General features: G+C 46.3%; 1 protein-coding gene across 1 annotated transcript in view; it reads left to right on the top strand.

The window, feature by feature from the left end:
* Positions 1 to 580: 580 nt before the first annotated feature.
* The window catches only part of LCT (lactase), a 47,175-nt gene continuing 21,691 nt past the window's right edge, over positions 581 to 26,064 (top strand). The window contains exons 1-6 of the mRNA XM_062186172.1: positions 581 to 1,220; positions 9,560 to 9,639; positions 11,938 to 12,021; positions 16,195 to 16,297; positions 18,298 to 18,376; positions 23,535 to 24,249. Coding sequence (XP_062042156.1) covers positions 581 to 1,220; positions 9,560 to 9,639; positions 11,938 to 12,021; positions 16,195 to 16,297; positions 18,298 to 18,376; positions 23,535 to 24,249 — 1,701 coding nt within the window. The remainder of the gene's footprint in view (positions 1,221 to 9,559; positions 9,640 to 11,937; positions 12,022 to 16,194; positions 16,298 to 18,297; positions 18,377 to 23,534; positions 24,250 to 26,064) is intronic.

The raw sequence follows: 26,064 nt of genomic DNA, 5'->3' as shown, positions 1-26,064 counted from the left end.
ATTTCAATGCCTACCCCAATTAGCGTTTTCTATGAGTGATGAAATAAGCACAGAGATGTAACTTTTACCAGATAATACTAAATCCAGGCATTCTGACTTCTGAGTAACCATTAAGGCATGCAGACAAAGAAAATTGGAAGGAAGCCCATTGTTCTTTATCCTACAAAAGCAAGGGGAGAGGATAAAGAGGGATTTGCAAATTTTTCATAGGCATTTCTATGTTGTTGAAATATTTTACAAAATGTATTGTTTACCCATTCTTAAAGGGGAAAATAAAGATATATTGTCTATTATGTGGACAAATTTTGACATCTTTTGTAAGACAAAAATGTAAAGAACTCTTTCTCTTCAGATATTTTCCTAGGTTCCTCTGCTTGTGTGGAAAGTTTGAAATTTTTGTGTTATTTCTTACTGCCTTTCGATGGTTATATCTGTTACATTACTGAGCCAGGCACTGATTTCTTTATCCTAGATAACCTGGTTAAATATTAACTGCCAATAATCCCTTTGTATTTTATAACATCAGCTGGAGCTATAAAGCCAGGGGTCCTTCCATGTACCTCCTGGTAGCCCCTTGAAAATGGAGCTCTTTTGGAGTATAGTCTTTCCTGTCCTCCTGAGTTGCTCCTGCCGGGGGTCAGACTGGGAATCTGATAGCAATTTCATTTCAGCTGCAGGGCCTCTAACCACTAGCCTACTGCTCAGCCTGCAGTACCCACAGGGAAACCAGACTCCTGATTTTGCAGCAGGGGGCAAAGACCTTTATGTTTGTTCCCAGCCACTGCCCGCTTTCCTGCCGGAGTATTTCAGCAGTCTTCGTGCCAGTGAGATCACCCACTATAAAGTGTTTCTGTCGTGGGCACAGCTTCTCCCAGCAGGACGCTCCGGAGACCCAGATGGGAACGCAGTGCGGTGCTACCGGCAGCTCCTCGAGGCCCTCAGGGCCGCGCAGCTCCAGCCCATGGTCGTCCTGCACCACCAGCCCCTCCGTGCCAGCAGCGCCCTGAGGAGCGCCGTCTTCGCCGACCTCTTCGCTGAGTACGCCACCTTCGCCTTCCAGGCCTTTGGGGACCTCGTGGGGGTCTGGCTCACCTTTAGTGACTTGGAGGCAGCCCTAAGGGAGCTCCCTCAGCAGGAGTCAAGAGCTTCGCGTCTGCAGCTCCTCACTGAGGCCCACAGAAGAGCCTATGAGATTTACCACCAAAAATACGCTGCTCAGGGTGAGTACAAATGAGTTTCCAAATGTTTGAGCTGTCTCAAATGTTTTCATGCTTCTGCATGTCCCTGTCCCATGAATCTCAAAATTCTCATGTAATTGTACATCTTCTCTGCACTTATTTGGGGTGTGGTCATTTCATTAATGCTATGATTTTTATTTTAGGATTGAGGGACAGTCGTTAAGAAGTCACAGATAATCTGCAGAATTGAAGTCATTCTTGGTTTATAAACATGTTCACTTTTTGAAAAAATACTGTATTTATTCATAATAAAGACTGAGTTAGTGAAAGAAAGCAAGAGAAGGAGAGAGAGGAGGGAGGGAGGGAGGCAGGTAGGAGGGAAATATCTTCCATCTGCTGATTGATTTGGCCATAGCTGGGCCAGGCCAAAGCAGGAGCCAGGAGCTTTATCCAGGTCTCCCATGTGGGTGGCAGAGGCCCAGATACTTGTACCATCCTCTGCTGCCTTCCCAGGTGCATTAGCAGGGAGCTGGATAAAAAATGGAACAGCTAGGAAACGAACTGGCACCCATATGGAATGTTGGTGTTGCAGGCAACAGTTTAATCCCTCTGTGCCACAATGCTGGCCTCATGCTATTTTCATAGAGTCTTTGATGAGAAGTTCTTTCTTTAAGTTAAACTTCTCAATCTTTTCTTTTGGCTGACTTTTCTGATAGCATAGTAATAGTAGTCATAACTACTTAAAACTGTGTTTTCTTTCTTAGAGTTTCCAAGTGTTTTCGAGTAGTTTCCAAATGTAGTCATCTTTCTCCTGCACTGTGCCCCATCCCTCCCCAGCTCTGTGAATCTCAGAGTTCTTCAGTTCTTGTGCATCTTCTCCGCACCCATTCTTTGGGGAGTCATTTTATTTGGTAATGCTATGATTTTTTTGTGTGTGATTAAAGAATAATCATTAAGAAGTTGAAGATAGGGGCCGGCGCTGTGGCTCAATAGGCTAATCCTCCGCCTAGTGGTGCCGGCACACTGGGTTCTAGTCCCGGTTGGGGCATCAGATTCTGTCCTGGTTGCCCCTCTTCCAGGCCAGCTCTCTGCTGTGGCCCGGGAGTGCAGTGGAGGATGGCCCAAGTGCTTGGGCCCTGCACCCCATGGGAGACCAGGAGAAGCACCTGGCTCCTGCCTTCGGATCAGCGCAGTGCGCGGTGGCCATTGGAGGGTGAACCAACGGCAAAAGGAAGACCTTTCTCTCTGTCTCTCTCTCTCACTATCCACTCTGCCTGTCAAAAAAAAAAAAAAAGTTGAAGATAGGGTCCTGCTTTGTGATGTAGAAGGTAGGACGGTCACCTGTGATGCTGGCATCCAATGTGTTTGTGTACTGGCTGCTCTACTTCCAATCCAGCTCCTGTGCTAATGCAGTGGACGATGGGCCAGTGGTAGGGCCCCTGTCACTCATGTGGGAGACTTGAACGAAGCTTCTGACTCCTGGCCTTGGCCCGGCCTAGCCCTGGCCACTGTGGCCATTTGGTGAGTGAACCAACAGATGAAAGATCCCTGTCGGGGCCGGGGCTGTGGTGCAGCAGGTTAATGCCCTGGCCTGAAGTGCCGGCATCCCATATGGGCGTCAGTTCAAGTCCCAGTTGCTCCACTTCCGATCCAGCTCTCTGTTATGGCCTGGGAAAGCAGTATTAGATGGCCCAAGTCCTTGGGCCCCTGCACCCATGTGGGAGACCCAGAAGAAGCTCCTGGCACCTGGCTTTGGATCAGCGCAGCTCCGGTCATTGTGGCCATCTGGGGAGTGAACCATCAGAAGGAAGACCTCCCTCTCTCTGCCTCTCCTCTCTCTGTAACTCTGACTTTCAAATAAATAAATAAATCTTTAAAAAAAAAAAAAAGATCCCTGTCTCTCTCAGTTTCTCCACCCCTTCTCTACCTCCCCCCATAACTCTCACTTTCAAGTGAATAAATAAACAAACAAACAAAAAAAACACAAAAAATAGGCAAAAATAATCTGCAAAATTGAGAGCCATTCATGGCTTATAAAAGTTTTTTCTTTTTATCAAAACTGTAAAAAATTAATAGACATTATCTTTGAGAGCCATTTTAAATCAGAATATTGATCAGATGGCATAGTATTCCCAAAAGCCCCTCTCTCCCCGTACCAGTTTCCCCTATATTAACATCTTATATTGATGTGATGGCTGGCTTAGTCCTGATTGTTGCAAATATGTTGGGAATGAACCAGTAGGTGGCAGATTCTCTCACGCTCTCTTTCTTTCTCTCAATCTGTCTCTAAAATAGATAATTTTAAAGTTATTTCCTAAACTTAATCAGGAGCCAAAACACTTTTATGCTGAAAACTACAGAAAATTGTTTCAAGAAAATAAAGAAGGCATAAATAGATGGAAAATACACTGTCTTCATAGACTAAAAGACTTCTTAAGATACTACACAAAGCAATGTACAGATTCAATAAAGTCCATATCCAAATCCTGTAGACTTTTTTCTAAAACAGAAGAAATCCACCCTTAAATTCAAGTCTCAAGAACTCTACATAGCCAAAATAATCTTTTTTTAAGATTTTACTTATTTATTTGAAAGTCAGAGTTACACAGAGAAAGAGAGGCAGAGAGAGAGAGGTCTTCCATCTGCTGGTTGACTCTCTGGTTGGCCACAATGGCCAGAGCTGGACCAATCCAAAGCCCGGAGCCAGGAGCTTCTTCCAGGTCTTTTCATGTGGATGTGGGCCATCTTCTATTGCTTTCCCAGGCCGTAGCAGAGAGCTGGATCAGAAGTGGAGCAGCCGGGGCTCACACTGGCACCTATATGGGATGCTGGCACTGCAGGTGGTGGCCTTACCTGCTACACCACAGTGCCAGCCCTCAAAATAATGTATGAAAGGGAAAACCAAGTTGGATACTTCATACTTCCTGACTTCAAAACTTACTGCAAAGCTGCAGAGATCAACACTGTGGAACTGGCATAAAAACAGACATACAGATTTTTGAAAAAGGATAGAAAGTCCAGAAATAAAATCCTGCTAAATATGGCCAAATGATATTTGGCAAGACTGCCAAGATAATTCAGTGGGACAGGATAACCTTTTCAACAACTAGTGCAGTAAAACTGGATATCCATGTGCAAAAGAATAAAATTGGATCCTTACTTTATGGCATACATAAAAAATAGCTAAAATGGATCAAAGACATAAATTTTACTGCTAAAACTATGAAACTCTTAGACGAAAACATGTGGGGGGCAGTGCTCTGGCGCAGCGGGTTAAAGCACCAGCCTGCAGCACTGGCATCCCATATGTACACCAGTTCAAGTCCCAGCTGCTCCACTTCTTATCCAACTCTCTGTTAGCAACAACAAATAATCCCATTATCAGATAGACAAAAAACTTGAATAGACATTTCTCCAAAGATCGATAAATGGCCAATAAATACATGAAACATCACTGATCATTAGGGAAATACAGTTCAAAAACGCAATCAAATATCACTTCATACTGATTGAGACTGCTACTGTAATCAAACATATACACAGGGAGAAAAAATAAGTGTTCATGAGCATGTGGAGAAATTGTGATCATCTTGCATTGCTGTCAGGAATATAAAGTGGTGCGGCCACTGGAAAACTGTGTAATGACTCCTCAAAAAGTTCATGAAGCATAAAGCAACCATATGATCCAGCAGCTCCATTTCTGGATATATACACGAAAAAAATTGAAAATAAAGGCTTGACACAAGCATTTGTAGATCATTGTTCATAGCAACAGCACGCACAATATTTTCAAGAGGCGGAAGCAACCCAAGCAGTCATCACTAAATGAATGAATGAAGAAAATGTATGCACATACAGTGAAATATTTTTCAGCCTTAAAAAGGAAATAAATCCTGATACATGCTACAACATAGGTGAATCTTGAAGACATTATTTTAAATGAAATATGCCAGACCAAAAAAGGACAAATGATGTATGATTCCTCTCAAATGAAGTACTTCACCCAAAACAGGCATATTCATAGAGACATAAAGTAGATAAGTAATTATGGGTATGATGAGTTATTGTTTAATGGTTACAGAATTTATGTTTGGGAAGATGAAAGAGTCATGGAGATATGGACCATGGCAATGACTGCACAACAGTGTGAAGGTAGTTAACACCACAAAGTTTTACACTTAATGTTTAAAATGGAAAATTTTGTCACTTACATTTTTCCACAATTTTTAACAAACCCAATGTTATTCGTTTTTAAACTTTTCATGTGTTATTACAAGCCTCCTACCAACACATTAGATGGGCTTCCCTAGGGGAAAATACAAAAAAAAGAGGTTGGGATAGGAGGAGGGTGGGAAGAGTAGAATCATATGTAGGACATACTCCATGATCCTTATCCCACTCCAGGACACAGTGCTTGAAGAATTGATCCTGGCAGTTCTCTATTGGTCAGATTTTAAATTTTTGTTTATTTTCATTTTATTTTAGAGATCTTCCATTTGCTAGTTCACTCTACAAATGTCCTCAATAGCCAAAGCTAGGCTTGGCCAAAGCTAGGAGCCCAAAATCCAAACCAGGTCTCCCACATGGGTGGCAAGGACCCAGGTAATTAAGCCATTACTTGCTGCCTCACAAGTTGCTCATCAGGAGGAGGCTAGATCGAATTGGAGAAAGGAGGACTTCAACCAGGCACTTGGATATGGAATGTGGGCATCTCAACTGGCAACCTAGCCCTGCACCCACTACTGGCCAGATTTATTGATACATTCAGGCAAAAGAGAAGGGGGATCTTTTGTGTTGAAACCCACAGTGGATTTTGGAAGAATGACCACTTTGTGCTAGAAACGAAAATGAGTTTATCCTTTACTAAGGTCTAAAAGTACTAGTCATGCATGCCTCCTAGGGATATGAACTTACCACAGTTCCGTGCGCTGATTTTCTACACAATCCAAATATGGTCAATTCTTCACCAAAAATAAAGCTCAATTTTGAGTTTTATAGATGTGAACACCTATCTTCTTTAATCACACTAAGCAAAAATTTTGAGGTAAATTATCATGCATCAGAAAAATTACCCACTTTCAGTCCCAAAGAAAATATGAATTGCAAGCTTAAAAGGAGAACCTAGTCTTTAGTAATCTGCATTTTGCATTATTTTAAAAGATATAGCTTATGCATTCACTGGGAACAGAGAGGAAACCATACTGATTATTTTGTAGGCTATGAGAATTTTTTTAGATTATTAGTTTGTGTGAAAGGCAGAGTTACAGGAGAGACAGAGATCTTCAGTTTGCTGGTTCACTCTCCAAATGGCCACAATGACTAGGGCTGGGCCAGGCCAAAGCAAGAAGCCAGGAGCTTCTTCTAGGTCTACCATGTGGGTACAGGGCCTCAAGTACTTGGGCCAACCTTCACTGCCCTCCCAGGCAGTGAACTGGCTCAGAAATGGAGCAGCCAGGACTCAAATTTGGCACCCATATGGATTGCTGGCACTGCAGGCTGTGGCATTTATTTATTTATTTATTTATTTATTTGACAGGTAGAATTATAGACAGTGAGAGAGAGAGACAGAGAGAAAGGTCTTCCTTCTGTTGGTTCACCCGCTAAATGGCCACCACGGCCAGCGCCGCACAGATCCAAAGCTAGGAGCCAGGCACTTCTTCCTGGTCTCCCATGTGGGTGTAGGGCCCAAGCACTTGGGCCATCCTGGGCCACAGCAGAGAGCTGGACTGGAAGAGGAGCAACTGGGACTAGAACCCAGCACCCATATGGGATGCCGGCGCCACAGGCAGAGGATTAACCTAGTGAGCCATGGTGCTGGCCCCCAGGCTGTGGCTTTAACCCAGCTGCACCACAGTGCTGACCCTGACCATGAGAATTACTGAGACTTCAGGTATAATTATAAAATCAGCTTGCAATGTCAAAATAGAAATGATTTCTTAGTTAATTATGCCTAGAGACTGATTGGCCTCTAGATAATAATGTATGTTTTGTAATGTTAAACACAGATTGAGAACATGTGTTCTTTTTTAATTAATTTAACTATTTGAAAGACAGAGTCTTCCATCCATCCATTGATTCACTCCCCAGCTGCAAGGCCAGGGCTGGGCGTGGCTGAAGACAGGATCTAGGAGTTTCTTCCCAGTCTCCCACATGGGTGTAGGGGCCCAAGTGCTTGAGCCATCCTTAGCTGCTTTCCCAGGTGCATTAGCAGGGAGCTGGATTAGAAGTGAAGTAGTCAGAACTTGAACCAGTGTCCAAATGGGATGCTGACACTGCAAGCAGAGGCGTAAACTGTACGCCAAAGTGCCACCCCAAGAGAACGTGTGTTCTGCTGAGAGACAGGCAGGCTGAAGCCTGGAAATTTGTGAAAGGTGAAATGATTCCACTGGGGATGATCATCAGGTAACTAGAAAATTATGTTATCAAAATGTAAACTGAATGTCTCATACTCAGATGATTTCAAAGTTCCATTATGCTTAACAAAATAAACACTGTTGTGATTGGTAGTGGTGATTTCATTAGGTGGATTTATATTCTGCCTGTGGACAATTTGGATGAGAGAGAGCTCAGTCACATTATTCTATAATTCCAGTCTTGAACCTAGCTTTGTGCAGTTTTTCCTTAGTGTTTCCAAATCACAGGTCCTTCTGTAGATCCAGCCCTAAGTTTGATACTTCAGGGAACTGAAGAAATGTTGAAGTCTCAGTCCTCAGGGAACATGCAGTCCACTATGGGATGAAGAATGATGTTAAATAGCAACACTGAATGAGGAATCCCAGCTCCAGCAGTGATTGTGGGGTGCATCAGACTCACCGAGGGAGGAGTACATTAAAATGCATAATCCTGGGCCTTCCTCATCTCCTGACTCTGAATCTCTGAGCGTGGGCATCAATTCTGAGCAACACAAAAGTCTGAGAATGACTGATAGGTCACATATGGCAAAGCAAGTGGGTATGAGCTACACACGTTTATATTTTACTTGTTTCCTCCTTGATGCACAGTAGGGATTCTGTTGATGTTGGTATGGTGAATAAGACCAAGTAACAGCAGTTTGCTGGGAGCAACCTGCCTGTAAAAACAGAAGTTTAGAACAGAATTCTCTCAAGGCCAGCGCTGTGGCATAGCAGGTAAAGAGCCAGCACCCCATATGGGTGCTCTTTCAAGTGCCAGCTGCTCCACTTCCAATTCAGCTCCCTGATAATGAGCCTGGGAAAGCAGCAGAAGATGGCCCAAGTGCTTTGGCCCCTGTCCCCACGTGGGAGATGAATAGAGTTCCTAGTTCCTCACTTTAGATTGCCCCAGCTCTGGCTGTTGCTGCAATTTGAGGAGTGAACCAACATATCTCTCTCTCTCTCTCTCTCTCTCTCTCTCTCTCTCTCTGCCTTTCAGATAAATCAGTAAATCTGAGTTCTCTCTGCCCCTTCTTGTCTTGCTTGTGGCAGGGCAAGGTAACTGCTTGTTTGTTTGTTTAAGATTTATTGATTTATTTGAAAAGCAGAAATGGAAGGATAGAGACATCTTCCATCCTCTGATTCACTCCCTCAATGGCCGGGGCTGAGCCAGACTGAAGCCAGCAGCCAGGAATTTCTTTGGGGTCTCCCATGTAGTGTGGAGGCCAAGTACTTGGGCCATCTTTGGCATTCCCAAGCACATTAGCAGGGAGGTGGATCAGAAGTGGAGCAACTGGGACTGGAAGTGGTGCTCATAGGGGATGCTAGCACTGCAGGCAGAGCCTTAACTTTCTATACCACAGTGCCAGCCCCACCTGCTTCATTTCAGAAGAATATTCCAACTGCTCTGCATTTTATAGTCCTGATTTATACAAAGCATTCTATAAAGGAACATTAGTTTTGTAAGCTCACCTTGTTTTTGTTTTTGTTTGTTTTTTAAGATTTATTTTAAAGGCAGAGTTACAGAGGCAGAGGCAGAGAGAGGAAAGTCTTCTATCCGCTGGTTCACTCCCCAAATGGCCACAACGATGGCCAGCACTGGGCTGATCTGAAGCCTGGAGCCTCTTCTGGGCCCCACCACCACCACCACACACGAGTGCAGAGTCTCAAGGACTTGGGCCATCCTCTGCTGCTTTCCCAGGCCACAGCATGGAGCTGGATCGGAAGTGGATCAGCCAGTACTTGAACCAGCACCCATATGGGATGACGGTACTGAAGGCGGCAGCTTTACCCACTATGCCACAGCACCGGCCCCACTCACCTTGTTTTCTAAAATCACTCATCTGGAGGAAAGTCATGTGGGTGATTTCTTCAGAAATACTTTGGAAAGCTGGTGAACATCAAATAGAAAGGAAATGCATGCCCCAGTGGCTTCCGCAGTCAGTCCCCTGCCCTCACTCACTTGCTGTCGATTCCTCTGCTTGGTTTCAGGAGGAAAGGTCTCTGTGGTCCTCCAGGCTGAAGAGATCTCGGAGCTGCTGCTAGAACCATCCACGTCTGCACTTGCCAAGGTGATAAGAGCCCACAGAGAGCACAGCCAGGGAAAGTTGTGGTTTTAAGTGTTAAAAAAGAAGAGGGACATTTTTGACTTTTGGTTTGACAGTTTTGCAGATGCCTCTTCTGAGTAGTGTACATTCTCTAGATTCATGATTACTTTAAAAACAAAATCTCTTTTGTTGTAGTTCCAGCTCTTGCTTGGTCAGTTCACCTCACCCACACAAAACACCACATGCCTCTGCTTCTTTGATTTTTTTATTAAAAGGGTCCAGAATAGTTTCCTGGAGAAGAGATTGGTCAATAGAAAAACAGATCTTATGGTAAAAGAGCTTTTCAAGTGTGCTCCCTGGAGTACCCATCCTACCTTCTGCATCTTCCAACTGTACCTTTTGGACTATGATTTTAAAAAAAATATTGAAAAATCTGAGAAGTCAACAGCTTAGCCTCTTTTTTGACTGTGGGGCAACGTGGAAAACTATCAGAAAAAAATGCTAATTTCTGTAGTTATCTGGAATTGACCAGGTGCTGGAGATGCTGCCCTGCTTGCTACTCTCTGGACATTCTTGGGGACCCATGTGTCAGATTCCAGTCTTTAGACTGACCAGTCCACATGTGATAAGACCTTAGGTAAACAACTCCCAGGCATATTACATGGTCAGATGCCATGTAAACTATTTTACAATGAGTGATAACAACTATCAGTTGTGTACTCAGGAGAGTTGGGTATTGATTAGAAAAATGCTTGTCCTGCAGTAGCCTTTGAACTGGCCTTTCTGCCCTGTATGTGCCATCAGTGCTTCTGGGTAATCTAACAGCAAATCTGATGCATTCCCTGATAGAGGTCACGCTCCCCTAAAGAAGTACCAATCCCTCTGAGCTTTCCTGTGTGTGTGTGCATGTATGCACACCCACTGTACTTCCTGTCTTAGTGTCTGGTATGTTTGCTTCCCACTCTCCTGCACTCTCTAATTGATGTCTTCCGGACCTCCATCCTTCCACAAAGCTTCCAGAAAAATCCTACCGATTGTTAACGTCCATGTGAATTTGCATTCCTTTAGGAGGCCCACTTACTAATAATCCCTCTCTCAACTTAAGTACCCTTTCCCCATCTGTCAGCCCAGTGGTTCCCAAGCATTTGCCTGTATATAACTTTGGGAGTAGTTAAGAACACAGACCAAAGCTGACCACCGTGGGTTGAACCTGAGCCTTCCTAGGGTTCCAGGTTCCCAGATGAGTCTAATCCTCACCAAAGTTTGAGAATGACTGGTGTGAACTTTTTCTAACTTCTGACTTAGCTGCCTTTTCTTCATCTTAACTGTCACATTTACTATACCTTCCTATTAACTTGTACGCTCTGTGTATCTCATACATCTTTAAGTGAAACTCTCCAATTTATTTAACCTACGACAGTGACTTTCAGAAATCGGAATTCAATTATTGTGTATTGTACAGAACTGACGCACAGAAGCAAGATCACAGAGGCTGAGTAGGGGAAACTTTGAGTGATAATTGCCAGCATGGAGCGACGGTGTAAGACTTTAGCCAACACTGATAACTTGATTGGGAAAGCAGTAGGGAGCATGTGGGTAATCAATTGTAAAGCACAGTGCACCTGATTCTCACCAGATGCCATTATCCTCAGTCCTCCACGTGTTTTGACTGTGAACCTGGTGTTCTTTGAGCACATGCAGGCCAGTGATAGGGCAGAGGAGTAATCCTTATTAAGAGGGTGGATGAGCACGTCAAGGACCAGGACCATGACGGCTGTGCTCTTGGCTAGTAGAATGGGCCACACCAGGGCTGAGTGGGCTTCATATGGCCTAAAATTAAAACAGAAACCAAAATATCGGTAGGGCCTGCAGAGATCACTATGGAGCCTGTGACAGCTGAGGGCTCTACTGCCCCCATGAGAGCAATGTGTGAGCCACGAGGATTATACCACTCAGGAGCAGCCATTGCCTCCAACAATCTCCACTGGTGCTGCACTACATTGATGGGAACCAACCATTTCTGCACATTCATTCATTCACTTTCAGCCCTCTCATCATATACACTTAATTGAGTACTTTCTTTGTGCCAAGCCCTGGGCTGAGCACATAGTGTATTCCCATCAACACACAGGCAGCCCTCCACACACGCAAAGCTACACATATTCTCACTCCATCCCTGTGTTTTCTCCTGCCTCCTTCTCCCTTGAAGAATTCCATATTGAACTAATCATTTTAGTAATAAGGAGGAAAACAGAAAAGGGTAACTCTGAGCAACTCTTTGTCTTGAAAATGCTTATGTTCTAATGGCCTGTTTATTTCTAGGACTCGATTGATTTCCTCTCTCTTGATTTGTCTTATGAATGCCAAAGTGAGACGAGTCTACCAGAGAAGCTGAGCAAATTGCAGGTAATTTGAGATCTTTTCATACTGGCTATTAATGATAAAGTTTCCTGAGAGCATATTAGACATTTAATGGTTTGCCTAATGCATAAACTGGACTTGCACCCACAGTCAGAAGACCTACTGAGGGGCATTTGGGGTTCCCATCGAAGGCATCCCGAGAAGCTTGGGCTGTCAGGCAGTCCTCCTGGAAAGGATAACAGGGCTATCTTGTGAAGGAAAATAGTCACATGGAAAAAAACCTTCTGAGAACTGAAACCCATTGTTCATTCTGAGTTATAAGAAGAATATTTGCCAGTGGTGGTGAGCTTTACCCAAAAGCGTGATTTGATTTTTTACTCTTAAATATTGGTGAGATAACATTTATGTTGTTTATTTTACCAAAATTTTTAAAAATTTCACACCAAAGTCTATTGATTCAATTTCAACTATGGGGACCTTCCAGTAACCTCAGGAGTCTGCTTACCATACCCACTATTGTTTTTCTGTCTTTCTCAAGTCTCACGTTGCTGGCCTGTTAGAGAGCTGTGCTGGAAGCCTCCTACCCAACTGTCCTTTATACTTGGCTCTTGCTGTGTGACTTCCTTACTTAACTTCTTGGAGTCCCAACTATCTCCCATTTCCTTACGGGAAATAACTGACTATCCATAGTTGTTTCTCTTGGACCTTCCAAGTCCTACTGGTGTTCCTGTGCATAACCCTGAAGAGTGGCCTTCTCTCAGGCCTCTCTGCAGATACCTGACCACCAGGATTCACTCATATAAGAACTCTTGGCTTTGTAGGTTGGAGCATGAAACCATTTTTCTCTCTTTTTAGTCCTGTGCCTATCAGGAGGCAGGCTGTGAAATCCCTATTTACAACTCTCAGTTTGGAGTCCCACCACCTCCACCACCAGGAGAATGGTTTATCCAAGGAACCATCCATTGAAAGGGCAAGTCAGTAATGCCAAGCAGTGACCCAGCTACATTGAAGCTGAGGCAGGAGACTTGCAATGGGTACACAAGCATCAATCCAATCCCAATGTCTGTGCTTCCAGCCTCCAGTGTAGACACCACTGCTTTTCCTATCTACAAACAGTAAGATGATCCAATCAAGGACAATCAGTGTACCCACAAGAACTCTATGAATACAGTGCTTCATGCCAGCCACTGTGCAAGGAGCTTAGTCCACACATGGTTTCTACCCCACAACATGTTCCAAGGTTTAGGAAACTTAGCCAAGTACAGATTCTGAGTAGTGAGTGTTGATTTTGGGATTAGAACCAGGGCCTTCTCATTCTTGGACAACACTCTGCTTCTCAAAACAAAGATAAATCTAAGCTGTGTAGGTGCATTATGACAGGTGTGACATTTTTTAATCATAAATGATGTTAGTTGTTTTTGTAAACACCTTCTCACCTGAACCTGAACTTACTTGCAACCCAGAGCCTGAATTTGTGGGCTTGTGGCCAAGATTTCTGGGCCTTCAACAGCATTGTGCTGTCTTCCAGGTCAGCTTATACCCATGCTGACTAAATCTACCTGTTGTCGTCCATGAGGAATTCAACCAGAAAATATTGCTAAACTAAGGGGTTCAGTCACTGCCCATGTTCTAAAACCATCTCAGTCACACAGATGCAGCAGGCCTTTGAGAGGCAGGCAGCAGAACTGGTGCCATTTATGCTTGAGGATGTGGTCCGGAGTGTTCTCATTTTATGTCACAACATTGTCAAGATTCTGCTCCCACCAGTGTCTGAACAACACTGTGAAGCCTCAGTCCACAGCCAGCCAGCCACCTAGTAAAACTTTCTGTTTTAAAACAGCCATTTATTATGATTAAATGCCAGGCAATTGTTCTTGCTCCTTTTGTTTCCTTGTTAGGGATTCAGTTCCACCCATTGCACCTGCCAGCTCAGCTGCAGCTCAGAGAGTCAGAGTGACAAGTGGCAACAGCTGTGCCAAAGAGCAGTCTTCCTCTCTGGGGCTCTGGTACATACCAGGCAGCATTTCCCAAGCATGGTTACCACACGCAGGACAGGAAGAACAGCAGGGTCCTCATTGAACAGAGGGGCCAGGTTGTGTCTATGGGACCCTGAACCATGTTGTCCACGGTGGCCTTCTCAACATATTCCCTCCTCGTACTGGTACCCTACTGTCCTCTTAAAGGGACCTCTTCCTGTAGGTGGTGGGTTGGCGGCATTGCAGGAGGCAGCAGGCACCTGCTCCTATTCCGTGCACTCCCCCAGAGTACTGTGCACCCTCACAAGCTTCCCAGGCCCTGACAGCACACAGTTGTCTCAGATCCTGGGAACATCATCAAGCCTGGCACCTGGGTGGAGAGCCAGGTCATATCAGAGTCTGAACTCTGCAGGAGGCCCACAGGGGATCTCACATCCGCTTCTCAGAAAAGGCTCTGTCATCCCAGGGAGTTCTTCACTTCACAGAGACAGGACAGGGAGTCTCCAAGGCTCCTCCAGCCGTACCATCCTGTGACACTACAGGTGTCCCCGCCCTGTGTAAAGATCTTTCAGGAAGGAAGGAACTTTGGTTCTTTGAACAGGTCACCCTCAACTACATGGCTCTCCTGCAGGCACCCAGTACAAGCAAAGAGCGAGGGACCTGGGGAGTCACTGTCCAGTGACTGTGTGGTCGGGGCCAACTCATTTGGCTCTTCAGGGCTTCAGATGCCTCCTCTGTAAACAATGGACTTGGTCCCAGGTAGCTTTGAGAAAATGAAGACTGTGTTGCTTCTTTTGAATTTGTTGCAGTTGGCCTCTATTAATAGCATTTTTCAAAAAAGATTTATTTATGTATTTGAAAGGCAGAGTTACACAGAGAGTGACACACACACACACACACACACACGAGAGAGAGAGAGAGAGGAGGAGGATATTTTCTGTCCACTGGTTCACTCCACAAATAGTCGCAATGGCCCTGGCTAGGCCAGGCAGGAGCCAGGGGCTTCATCTGGGTACAGCAAATGGGTGTCAGGGGCAGAAGGACTAGGGCCATCATCCTGTGCTTTCCCAGGCACTTTAGCAGGGAGTCAGATCTAAAGTAGAGCAGCCAGGACTCAAATCGCTGTCCATATGGGATGCCAGCATTGCCGGTGGAGAATTAAACTATACCACAACTCCCTATTAGTAGCTTTATTTTTTTAATTTTGTATTAGTAGCTTTTAACTGCTCAGAGGAAGAAGAAGTTAATGTGGAAAAATTGATCAAACCATGACCTTCCCAAAACAGGTTATTTAAACATGGCAGCTTTGAAATGTTTCTCTTAATACAGAAACGTCTAGAAACAGAAATTACATGTATTGAAATATAATGCTGGGACTGGCGCTGTGGTGCAGTGGGTTAAAGCCCTGGCCTGAGGCATCAGCATCCCATATGGGCGCCGGTTCTATTCCCAGCTGCTCCACTTCTGATCCAGCTCTCTGCTGTGGCCTGGAAAAGCAGTAGAAGATGGCCCAAATCTCTGGGCCCCTGCACCTGCATGGGAAGCTTGGAGGAAGCTCCTAGTTCCTGGCTTTGGATCGGAGCAGTACCGGCCATTGTGGCCATCTGGGGAGTGAACCAGTAGATGGAAGACCTCTCTCTCTGTCTCTATTCTCTCTGTAACTCTGTCGTTCAAAAAATAAAAAAAATATTTAAAAAAAGAAATGTAATCCTGACAACTCCTTTAACTTCTTGTTATGGAAAATTTCAGATACATCCAAAAGTAGAAAAGTAGAATGAACCTCTGTGAAGCTATTGACAGCTTCCAAAGCTGTTGGCCCAAGGTTGGTGTGGTCTGAACTACACCCTTCTCTCCTCACTCCCTGTAGGGATAATCTTGAAACAGACCTCAGATGCCCATAGATATCATACTGGTGGCATCTTAATTAATCTTCTTGATTAACGCTGGTTCCTGCTGTGAGTGAATGGCCTTGTTCCTGATCCTAATGTAGTCCTGGCTTGAAGAGCTGCCTCTTGGGCCTGTGATGAAGGACTAACTGGGGGTGACCCTTCGGTGAGGATCCTGGCCTGTGTCATTGAAAGTGCTGCTCATTCTGGAGTATGCACTGAATTAGCTGAGATGGCTAGAGATCATTTCCAAAGCAAGAATGAGTGAGGTAGCTTTTGATATTGGAATTTTGTACATTATCAGAAGGCACTTCCTAGGCAGTTTGGGTTTACTTGTTGTTGCTTATCTTTCCCAGACCATTGAGCCAAAAGTGAAAGTTTTCATCTTCACTCTGAGACTCCAGGACTGCCCCTCCTCCAGGAAGAGCCCAGCCAGCCTGCTCTTCAGCTTTATTGAAGGTGAGTGGAAGACTGGGGAGAGGTTCTGAGTGACATTTGGCACACTGGTTTGGTGGGTAGGATTCTCAAATTCTGAGGTTTCTGAGGGAGGAGGCTGGTCCGAGAGCCACCTCCCATGCACCAGGTATCTCCTGCCTTCCTGTTGATGCTGCCTTGCAGCAAGCACCCCCTGTCCCAAGAAAGAGGAGAGCTTCTATGCAGGAATGCCCAGGATGCTTCGTACGGAAATAAGCACCGTCAGGCTCCAGTGTGAGTTCTAAGCGGGTAGCCAATCTCTACCTTTGTACCCCCTTCAGTTACCTCTCCCTACAAGTCCCTCATTTCTGCCCCTCCTGGCAGGGTTGCCTGGTGCTTCTCTGTCTCCAGACAGCGCCCTTGATCCACATCCTCATTACCTTAACCCTGGCAAACCTCTGACCAAGATGCTAAGAACCTTCAGGTCTGGGCTCACAGCTCAAAAACCATCTTCTCATTGTCTCTTCATTCAGATTATTCTTGAGAGTGAATCTGATTGGTTGATTGTGGATCAGGAGGCTGCTCTGGTCCAGTCAGGGGAGGAGTGGGCTGTTAAGGTATGGAGTCTAGAGGCCACTGAAGGCTCTGCAGAAAGGGGTTAGAGGGGCACAGGCCAAGGGCTGATGTTCAGTCCTGTCACCCCATAGTTAGACCACAGGAGAAATCCACAGTGTTCTTTTTTATCCTGTAGGCCCCCCAGCACTGGGTAACACCAATGTCCTCCTGGCCCTTATCCACAGACCCCACTGAACAACCCTCACCCTAACTCACCTATGATAGTGTAACCAGTTCTCTCTCTCTTTTAAAAAAAAAAAATATTTATTTATTTGCAAGGCAAAGTTAGAGAGAGAAGGAGAGAGAGAGAGAGAGAGAGAGAGAGACTCTCTTCCATTCACTGGTTCACTTCTCAAATGGCCATACACAATGGCCACAACTAGGCCAATCTGAAGCCAGGAGGCAGGAGCTTCTTCTGGGTCTCCCACATGGGTGTAGGGGCCCAAGGACTTGGGCCATCTTCTGCTTTGCCAGGCCATAGCAGAGAGCTGGATCAGCAATGGAGCAGCCAGGACTCAAACCAGCACCAATATGGGATGCCAGCACTGTAGGCAGCAGCATTATCCCCTATGCCACAGTGCCAACCCCACCAGTTCTCTTATTAAATTCTGCTTTTTCTGTGGGTCAAATCATTACTTTTAGGATCGTACATATTTTACCCCAAATGTTTGAAAACATCCACTCTTTTCTAACATTTGAGTTCTTCTAAGTCAATTGTCTCCAAGTTGTGTCCACCAGTATCACCCACAATGTCAGCATCACCTGGGAACTTGTTGGAAATGCATCTTCCGTCCAGCACCACGGCTCACTAGGCTAGTCCTCCGCCTGCGGCGCCAGCACACCAGGTTCTAGTCCTGCTCGGGGCGCCGGATTCTGTCCTGGTTGCTCCTCTTCCAGTCCAGCTCTCTGCTGTGGCCCGGGAGTGCAGTGGAGGATGACCCAAGTGCTTGGGCCCTGCACCCACATGGGAGACCAGGAGAAGCACCTAGCTCCTGGCTTTGGATCAGCGTGGTGCACCGGCCACAGCCGCCACTGGGGGGTGAACCAATGGAAAAAGGAAGACCTTTCTGTCTGTTTCTCTCTCTCACTGTCCTCTCTGCCTGTCAAAAAAGAAAAAAAAAAAAAAAAAGGAAATGCATCTTCCTTGGCTCCATCACACACCTGCTACATCAGAGACTCAAGGTGGGCCCCCAAGCCTGTATCAGCACAAGTTCTGTGGGTGATGTTGATTTATGCTGAAGTGTGAGACCCACTGTTTGAAGTTATATGAAGGAGAAGTCACGTCTGACATTTTAAACACTTGGCCCTTGGATTTTCCAGAGGTGCTTGGAGCCATTGCTTGCATTTGGTTGTGAATGAGGGAATCTGTTGACTCTCGATGTGCATATTCTTGGTCTGGCTTCAGGTTAATCAAGCTGCTTCTCTTACAGCCATAAATAAAGACCAAGTGCTCACCCTTGGGTTTGATGTTAATGCGTTTCTGAGCTGTTCATCAACTTCCAAGAAAAGGTAATGTTAGCTCTCAGTAACTGATGTTGGTACAGTGTCCTGCTGTTCTTGCACGTGTGTAATCTCGTGGGACTGATGTCACTGACTCTCAGGCCAGTGGATTTATTATAGCCACTCAATAGAATAGAGAAATGAAGGCTCAGAGAGAAAACAGGGAGAATCGTCTCTCACTGAGTTCTACTCTGGGCCTTACACAGTCTGGCTTTCTCACCTTTCCATTCACCCAGCTGCGTACAACCAGCAGAGCTGGGACTTGAATCCCTGACTTCTAGTTTAAGATTCTATTAGAGTGGGGCCAGCACTATGGCATAGCAGGTAAAGCCACTGCCTGCAGTGCCAGCATCCCATATAGGGGCCAGGAGTCTGGGCTACTCCACTTCCAATCCAACCCTCTGCTATGGCCTGGGAAAGCAGGAGAAGATGGCACAAGTCCTTGGGCCCCTGCTCCCATGTGGGAGACCTGGAAGAAGCTCCTGGTTCCTGTCTTCAAATCAGCACAGCTCCAGCAGTTGCAGCTATTTGGGGAATGAACCAGCAATGGAAGACTTTCTCTCTCTCTCTCTCTCTCTCTCTCTCTCTCAAATAAATAAATCTTTAGAAAAAAAAAAAAGATCCTGTTAGAGTGGGATAGGCATTTGGCTCCATGGTCAAATCGCCTCTTGGGACAACCACATGCCATATTGGAGTTATTGGAGTCCCAGGGTTTGAGTCTGAGCCTGCTTCCAATTCTAGCTTCCTGCTAATACTACCCTAAGAGGCAAGAGATGTTCCCTCAAGTTCTTGGGTCCCTGCCACCCACATGGGAGACCCCAGTTGTGTTCCTGGCTCTTGGTTTCAGCTTTTCCCAACCCTGGCTATTACAGATATTTAGAGAGTGAAGCAGTAGATGGAAGAGTGATACGTTTCTCACTTTCTCTCTTTCCTCTCATCTTTTAAATAAATAAAAATTAAAGGTGTCTTTGGAGGTGTGAGCATGTGAAAGAAAGATGCTCATGTAGTGTGGGCATTTGGTGAAAGACTAGCTTAGAGATAGATCTGACTTCCCCACTGAAGTCACGTGACAGGAGTTCCTGCACTTTTTTTTTTTTTTATTTGAAAGGCAGAGTTACAGAGAGAGAGTAGGGGAGAAACACAGAGAGAGAAGTCTTCCATCTGCTGGTTTACTCCCCAAATGGCCACAATGGCCAGGGCTGGACAGACTGAAGGCAGGAGCTTCTTCTGGGTCTTCCACGTGCATGCAAGGGTCTAAGCACTTGGACCATCTTCCACTGCTTTCCCAGGCGCATTAGTGGGAGCTGGATTGGAAGTGGAGCAGCCAGGTATTAAACCGGCATCCTGATGGGATGCTGGAATTGCAGCCAGCAGCTTTACCCAGTATGCCACAGCACTAGCCCCTCTCTGCACATCTTTTTAAAAAATGATTTATGTGTTTGTTTGTTTGAAAGAGTTGGAGAGAGAGACACAGGTCTTCAGCCTGCTGGTTCACTCCCCATGTGGCGACAGTGGTCAGGGCTGACCCAGGCCGAAGCTAGGAGCTGGGAGCTTAATCCAGGTCTCCCAGTTGGGTGACAGGGGCCCAAGTACTCAGCCATCCTCTGCTGCTTTTCCCAGGCTTTTAGCAGGAAGCTGGTGCGTATTTAGATGCTGGCATCATAGGCTGTGGCTTTACTTGCTACACCACAACACCAGCCCCAAGTTTTGCACTTTCGATGTGACATGTCATCCTTGAGAGAGAGAAGAGAGGAAAGCCAGCTGCTGCAGAATACTTGGAACAGATATTAATCAGCAGTGAGCTGCAAATAATTTCTTACTGAATGATAGAGTTCCAAAGTTTGTAAATGTTACACTTTTTAAAAATCAGAGCCTATTTGAGGTTATCCGAATATTGTAGCAATCTTAAGCACCCAGATCCTAAAATGCTTTTCAGCTGGGCAAGTAAAGGGTGATATGGTTTCCCAGAACTTTACACCACAGGGATGTGTTCCACACGTGAATGTTACACAGCAAGCATTAAGGAACAGCAAATGCTGGAGACTGGGCTTCCAGACTCCCAGCTGGAGCTCTCCTATCATGCACCTCCGAAGCATATCAACATCAGTGCCACCACCTCCTATCCCTGTCCTCTTGGAGTAGTTGTTCTGTTCTGAGCTGTGACCTCCCTCTCTCTTTCCTCTTCTCAACTCTTCCAGTCAGCAGACCCAGGGCCGCTGCTGGACTTCAGGCTGTGGGCTGGGAGTGCAGGCAGAGCAGTGAACACAGGTGGAGCTGCTCTCTGACCACACATGGGGCCAGCCGAGGGTGCTGGGCTGTGTCCCTGGGAACGAAACTCAAAGGCCAAAACAAAATGGGTTTCCTGGGAGTTCAGTGCTTGCAAAGCACAAGTGGCACCAGCGCTGAGGTTCCCTCTCTACCACCCTGACCCAGGTACTTCACCAGGCCCGCTTGTCCTACCTTGAAATTGACACCCAGGGCCCTTACTCAGGTGGATGTGGCACAGGGGGAGGGGCTTTGGAGACGGCTAACATAGATTTCTCCCTCGAGAAGTTTGATCCCTGCAGGTGAGACAGAGACTCAAATGACTGTCACACCAGAGAGTGACAGGAGACACACAGCACTGGTCCGCAGAGGTGGAAGAGAGCATTGTGTGGGGCGCTGTGAGGCTGCAGGAGAGGGACTTAGAAGCCATGGGCATCGGGCATGAGGCTTTCTTTGGGAAATCCCCCCCCAGGTTAGGCAGACCCTGGACTCCCCACACCAACATCTGCATGGCAGGTCCTCCTGCACCCAGAGGTGTTGATTTATCTCCTCAGAGCTCGTCTCACCCAAGGCAGGAGGACAGAGTCAGAGTCTGGAGGTTTGGGTCAGTGAGGGTACGAGCAGCTGGAGCTGAGCACCAGGGTGGCACACACTCCCCTGTCTGGACTCCAGGGCGATGAGAATGTTCGGGATGAGCCACACCATAGGTGGTCATCTCCCCTTGGGCAGTTAATCTGAGTAGACAGAGGGCTGAGGTCTGAAAGGCTCCTTTGCAGACTTTGCTCCTTGGGAGGGAGGCCTTTCTGTAGTGGCCCTGTTGCTTCTGCCATTTCTGCACTCGGGGCAACTTGATCTGTACATAACTCCCTTTCCATACAATGGCCTGCAGACAAGGAAGATGCTCTTGTGCTAAGCCTCATTTTCAACTTGTGTGTTAACATCTCTTGGCCAATTCACCTACTTCTGCCAACCTTTGCTCAAGGCTGCCCTCTGCTGGTGTCATTCACAGCACGCTGTGGTACAGTGTTGGCATGCAGAACATGACTTTTAAAAAATTAGTTGTATAATTTTTGTTTTATTTGAAAGGCAAGTACAAAGGGAAAGAGTTCTTCTATCCACTGGTTAATTCCTCAGATACCCACAATAACCAGGGCTGCACAAAATGCCTGCCCCAGGACATGACTTACTAGTTGTGAAATTAATTTAGAGACTAGCAACCAAAATTTCTCCCTCCCTCTGAGAAAAAAGAAAGAAGGAAAGAAAAAAGGAATGGGAGAGTAAGAGGAACAGACTATAATGAAACAGAAAAATTGCATATAAGTTTAGTACTTTTCTGTAGTACTTCATTTCAAATATATGTACTTGTATATACATAAACACAAGTATCATCAAATCTATACAAATACGTGATGGCGTGATGATTGAAAGCACAGCTGTGGCTCCACCAGTTTCCAGCTCATGGTCAAGAAGTTAGTTAAATTTTCAGGAGTCGAGGCCCCAATCTTACTGCCTTCTCATCTTAGCAAGCCCCCTACCTCAGCGATCTCAGATGGGTGCTTTAGATCCTGTCAGTACGCACAGAATCCAGGAAGCATTAAGAAGAAAGGAGTGTGGAGCCCAGGCTGGTGTTTAGTTGGCGCACACATCAGTAGAGCTGTACCAGAGGTTCAGTTATTGGCATATTTCTGCACCAGATGGTAAACGGCTGCTGATGCACGAAAACTCCAAAGTTACTCATTTCTTTATTCTCAGTTTCCCCCCATAGCATAAGGATAAATAGTTGTAGTATCTACCTCATAGATTTACTGTAGAAGTTAAATAATACATATGCATTCTTATCAGAGTGGACAGCACAAAATCAAACCTCAATAAAATGGTGTCATCAATTTGTTTTTAAATTTTTCCATTATTTTATTTATATGAAGGGCAGACAGGGCCAGTTTCGTGGTGGAGTGGGTAGAGCTACCACCTATAATGCTGCTATCCCATATGGGTCCCTGTTCATGTCCCGGCTGCTCCATTTCTGATCCAGCTTCCTGCTAATGGCCTGGGAAAAGCAGCAGAAGATGGCCAAAGTACTTGCATCTGTGAGGAAGAACTAGAAGAAGCTCCTAGCTCCTGGCTTTGGCCTGGCCCAGCCCCAGCTGTTGAGGCCATTTGGAGAGTGAACCAGTGGATGAAAGATCTGCTGATGCTCTCCCCCTCCCTCACCCCTCCTCTTCTCTCCCTCCCCCCATCTCCCTTCCTCCCCCCCCCCCCATTTTGTCCTCCTCTCTTTTTCTATAACTCTGACTTTCAAACAAAAAAAGATCTTGAAGAAGGGGAAGGGGAAAGGCAGAGAGAGGCAGACATCTCTCATCCCCTGATTAACTCTCCAAATGGCCCACACTGGCCAGGACTGGGATAGGCCCAAGCCAGGATCCCAAAACTCCATGAGTCTCCCATGTGGGTGGCAGGAACCCAAGTATTTGAGCCTGGAGAACGGAGCTGGACAAAACCAGGCACTCCAGTATGTGATGTGGGCATCCCACATGGTGGTATAATTGCTGTTCCAAACACCTGGCCCTGAAATCATCATTAGTAGCTGTGTTTTGTACACAATACATAAAAAAGAAATTAAACTGTGGCTCCAGCAACTGAAGATTGTATTCAAGGACAATCTAATACAGAGAACAGCAAGCACTATTACTGTTGTACTCATGCAAGAGCTGCAACAACAAATAGGGGTAATAGTTATGATATTCCCATTTGCCAGTCATGACTTTGCTGGATATGTTTTTTGACTCAGTGTTTCTGGAATCTTCACTCATTAATGATAATGCCACTGTCCGTCACTGTGGGGGCATTTGTAAACCCCCAGGGAATTAATCACTATGTCCCTTTATGTCTCTTCCATCCACAGCATATCTTGCTTTCTGACTGACAGCCTGGCCCTTCAGATAGACCACGAGAGAGCTGCCAGCAACTCAGCCCCTGCGTCGGCCTACCAGAGAGTCTGGGAAATGTTTGCTCACCAGCCCAGGGCAGAAAGGGATGCATTCCTGCAGGATACTTTTCCCCAAGGCTTCCTGTGGGGCGTCTCCACGGGAGCCTTGAACGTGGAAGGAGGCTGGGCTGAGGGCGGAAGAGGACCCAGTGTCTGGGATCAGTTTGGGCATCTAAAAGCTGCCCAGGGCCAGGCGACACCGGAGGTGGCCAGTGACAGCTACTACAAGTGGGCCTCTGACGTGGCCCTGCTTCGCGGCCTCAGGGCTCAGGTGTACAAGTTCTCCATCTCCTGGTCCCGGATCTTCCCCATGGGGCGCGGGAGCAGCCCTAGCCCCCAGGGCGTCGCCTACTATAACAAGCTGATCGACAGCCTGCTGGACTCCCGCATTGAGCCCATGGCCACGCTCTTCCACTGGGACCTGCCTCAGGCCCTACAGGATGAAGGAGGGTGGCAGAATGAGAGCGTGGTGGATGCCTTTGTGGACTACGCAGCCTTCTGCTTCTCTGCGTTCGGGAACCGTGTGAAGCTGTGGGTGACCTTCCACGAGCCATGGGTGATGAGCTATGCGGGTTATGGCACCGGCCACCACGCACCAGGCATCTCAGACCCAGGGATCGCCTCATTTCAGGTATTCCCATCTCTGCATCTCCTACTGATCCAAGCAGAAGGGGTATTTGACTGGAAGAAAGTCATTTTATCTGTCTCCTTCCCATCAGCAAATATTTACTTTTTGATCGTTAATCAGAGGGAGGAAATGAACCACAAATTGTGGTCACATTACTTTGTCTGGAAACCATGCTAGCCTTAAACACAACGTTTTAAAAAAAAAAAAAAGATTTATTTATAGGGACCAACACTGTGCAATAGCAGTTGGAGCTGCTGCCTGCAATACCAGCATCCCATATGGGCACCAGTTTGAGACCTGGCTGCTCCACTTCCGACCCAGCTCTCTGCTATGGCCTGGGAAAGCAGTAGAAGATGGCTCAAGTACTTAGGCCCCTGCACCCATGTGGAAGCTCCAGGCTCCTGGCTTCAAGCCAGCCCAGTTCCAGCCATTGCAGCAGTCTGGGGAATGGGCCAGCAGATGGAAGATCTCCCTCTCTCCCCTCTCTCTCCTCTATCCTTCCCTCCCTCTGGCCTCTACTTCTTTGTGCATTTCAAATAAATAAATCTTTAAGAAAAAATATTTATTTGAAAAGTACAGAGAGGGAGAGACAGAAAGAGATTGTTGATCTGCTGGTTCACTCCCCAAATTATTTCAGCAGCTGGAGCTGGGCCAGGTTGAAGCCAGGGGCCCAGAACTCTATATCCATGTCCTTTACGTGGGTGAGGGCCCCAAGGACTTGGGCCATCTTCTGCTGTTTTCCCAGGTACATTATCAGGGAGCAGGTTTAGAAATTGAAAAGCTGAAACTTGAAAAAGTACCCCTATGGAATGCAGGCTTTGCAGGTAGCAGCTTAAACCCCTGTACCACAAAGCCAATAGTTGAAAAACAATTTTTTTAAAGATTTTATTTACTTATTTGAGAGAGCTACAGTCAGAGGGAGAACAAAGGTCTTCCTTCCGCTGGTTCACTCCCCAAATGGCCGCAACAGCTGGAGCTGCACTAATCTGAAGCCAGGAGCCAGGAGCTTCTTCCAGCTCTGCCATGCAGGTGCAGGGGCACAAGGACTTGGGCCATCTTTAACTGCTTTCCTAGGCCCCTGCAGAGATCTGGATATGAAGAGGAGCAGCTGGGACTAGAACTGGAGCCCATATGGGATGCCCATGCTGCAGGCCAGGGCTTTAACCTGCTGCACCACAGCACAGGCCCCAAAAGACAATTCTTTATTATTTGAAAGGCAGTTACAGAGAGGCAGAGACAGAGAGAGAGAGGTCTTCCATCTGCTGGTTCACTCCCCAGTTGGCCACAACAGCCAGAGCTGCGCTGATCTGAAGCCAGGAGCCTGGAGCTCCTTCCGGGTCTCCCAGATGGGTGCAGGGGCCCAAGGACTTGTGCCATCTTCTCCTGCTTTCCCAGGCCATAGCAGAGGGTTGGATTGGAAGAAGAGCAGCTGGGACTAGAACCAGCGCCCATATGCGATGCTGGCTCTGCAGACCAGGGCTTTAACCCACTGCACCACAGTTTGGGCCCCAAAAGTATTCTTAACATCCTCTGGATAGCACTAAAAGATGAGGGCGCTGATTCTCAAAGGGGATACACAATGTGATCACAGCAGCATCACTAGCAGCTTGCCGGATAGAAGAAGCCATGTTTTGAGCCTGAGACTTCTTCACTCTGAAGTGAGATTCCCATGTCAGCCAGAACTCTTAGTGACAAGTGACAAAACAGTCTTAACTGACTTCAGCAATCAGGGAACTTATTATTTTAGGAAACTGAAAACTCTTGGTTTTAGCTTGCTTGGGGTGGTGTTTGGTCAGAGCAGAGGTAATGTCACCAGGA

Source organism: Lepus europaeus, chromosome 1 (assembly GCF_033115175.1).
Source record: "Lepus europaeus isolate LE1 chromosome 1, mLepTim1.pri, whole genome shotgun sequence".
In the NCBI taxonomy this organism is placed as follows: Eukaryota; Metazoa; Chordata; class Mammalia; order Lagomorpha; family Leporidae; genus Lepus; species Lepus europaeus.
This window is presented reverse-complemented; position numbering and strand designations above follow the sequence as displayed.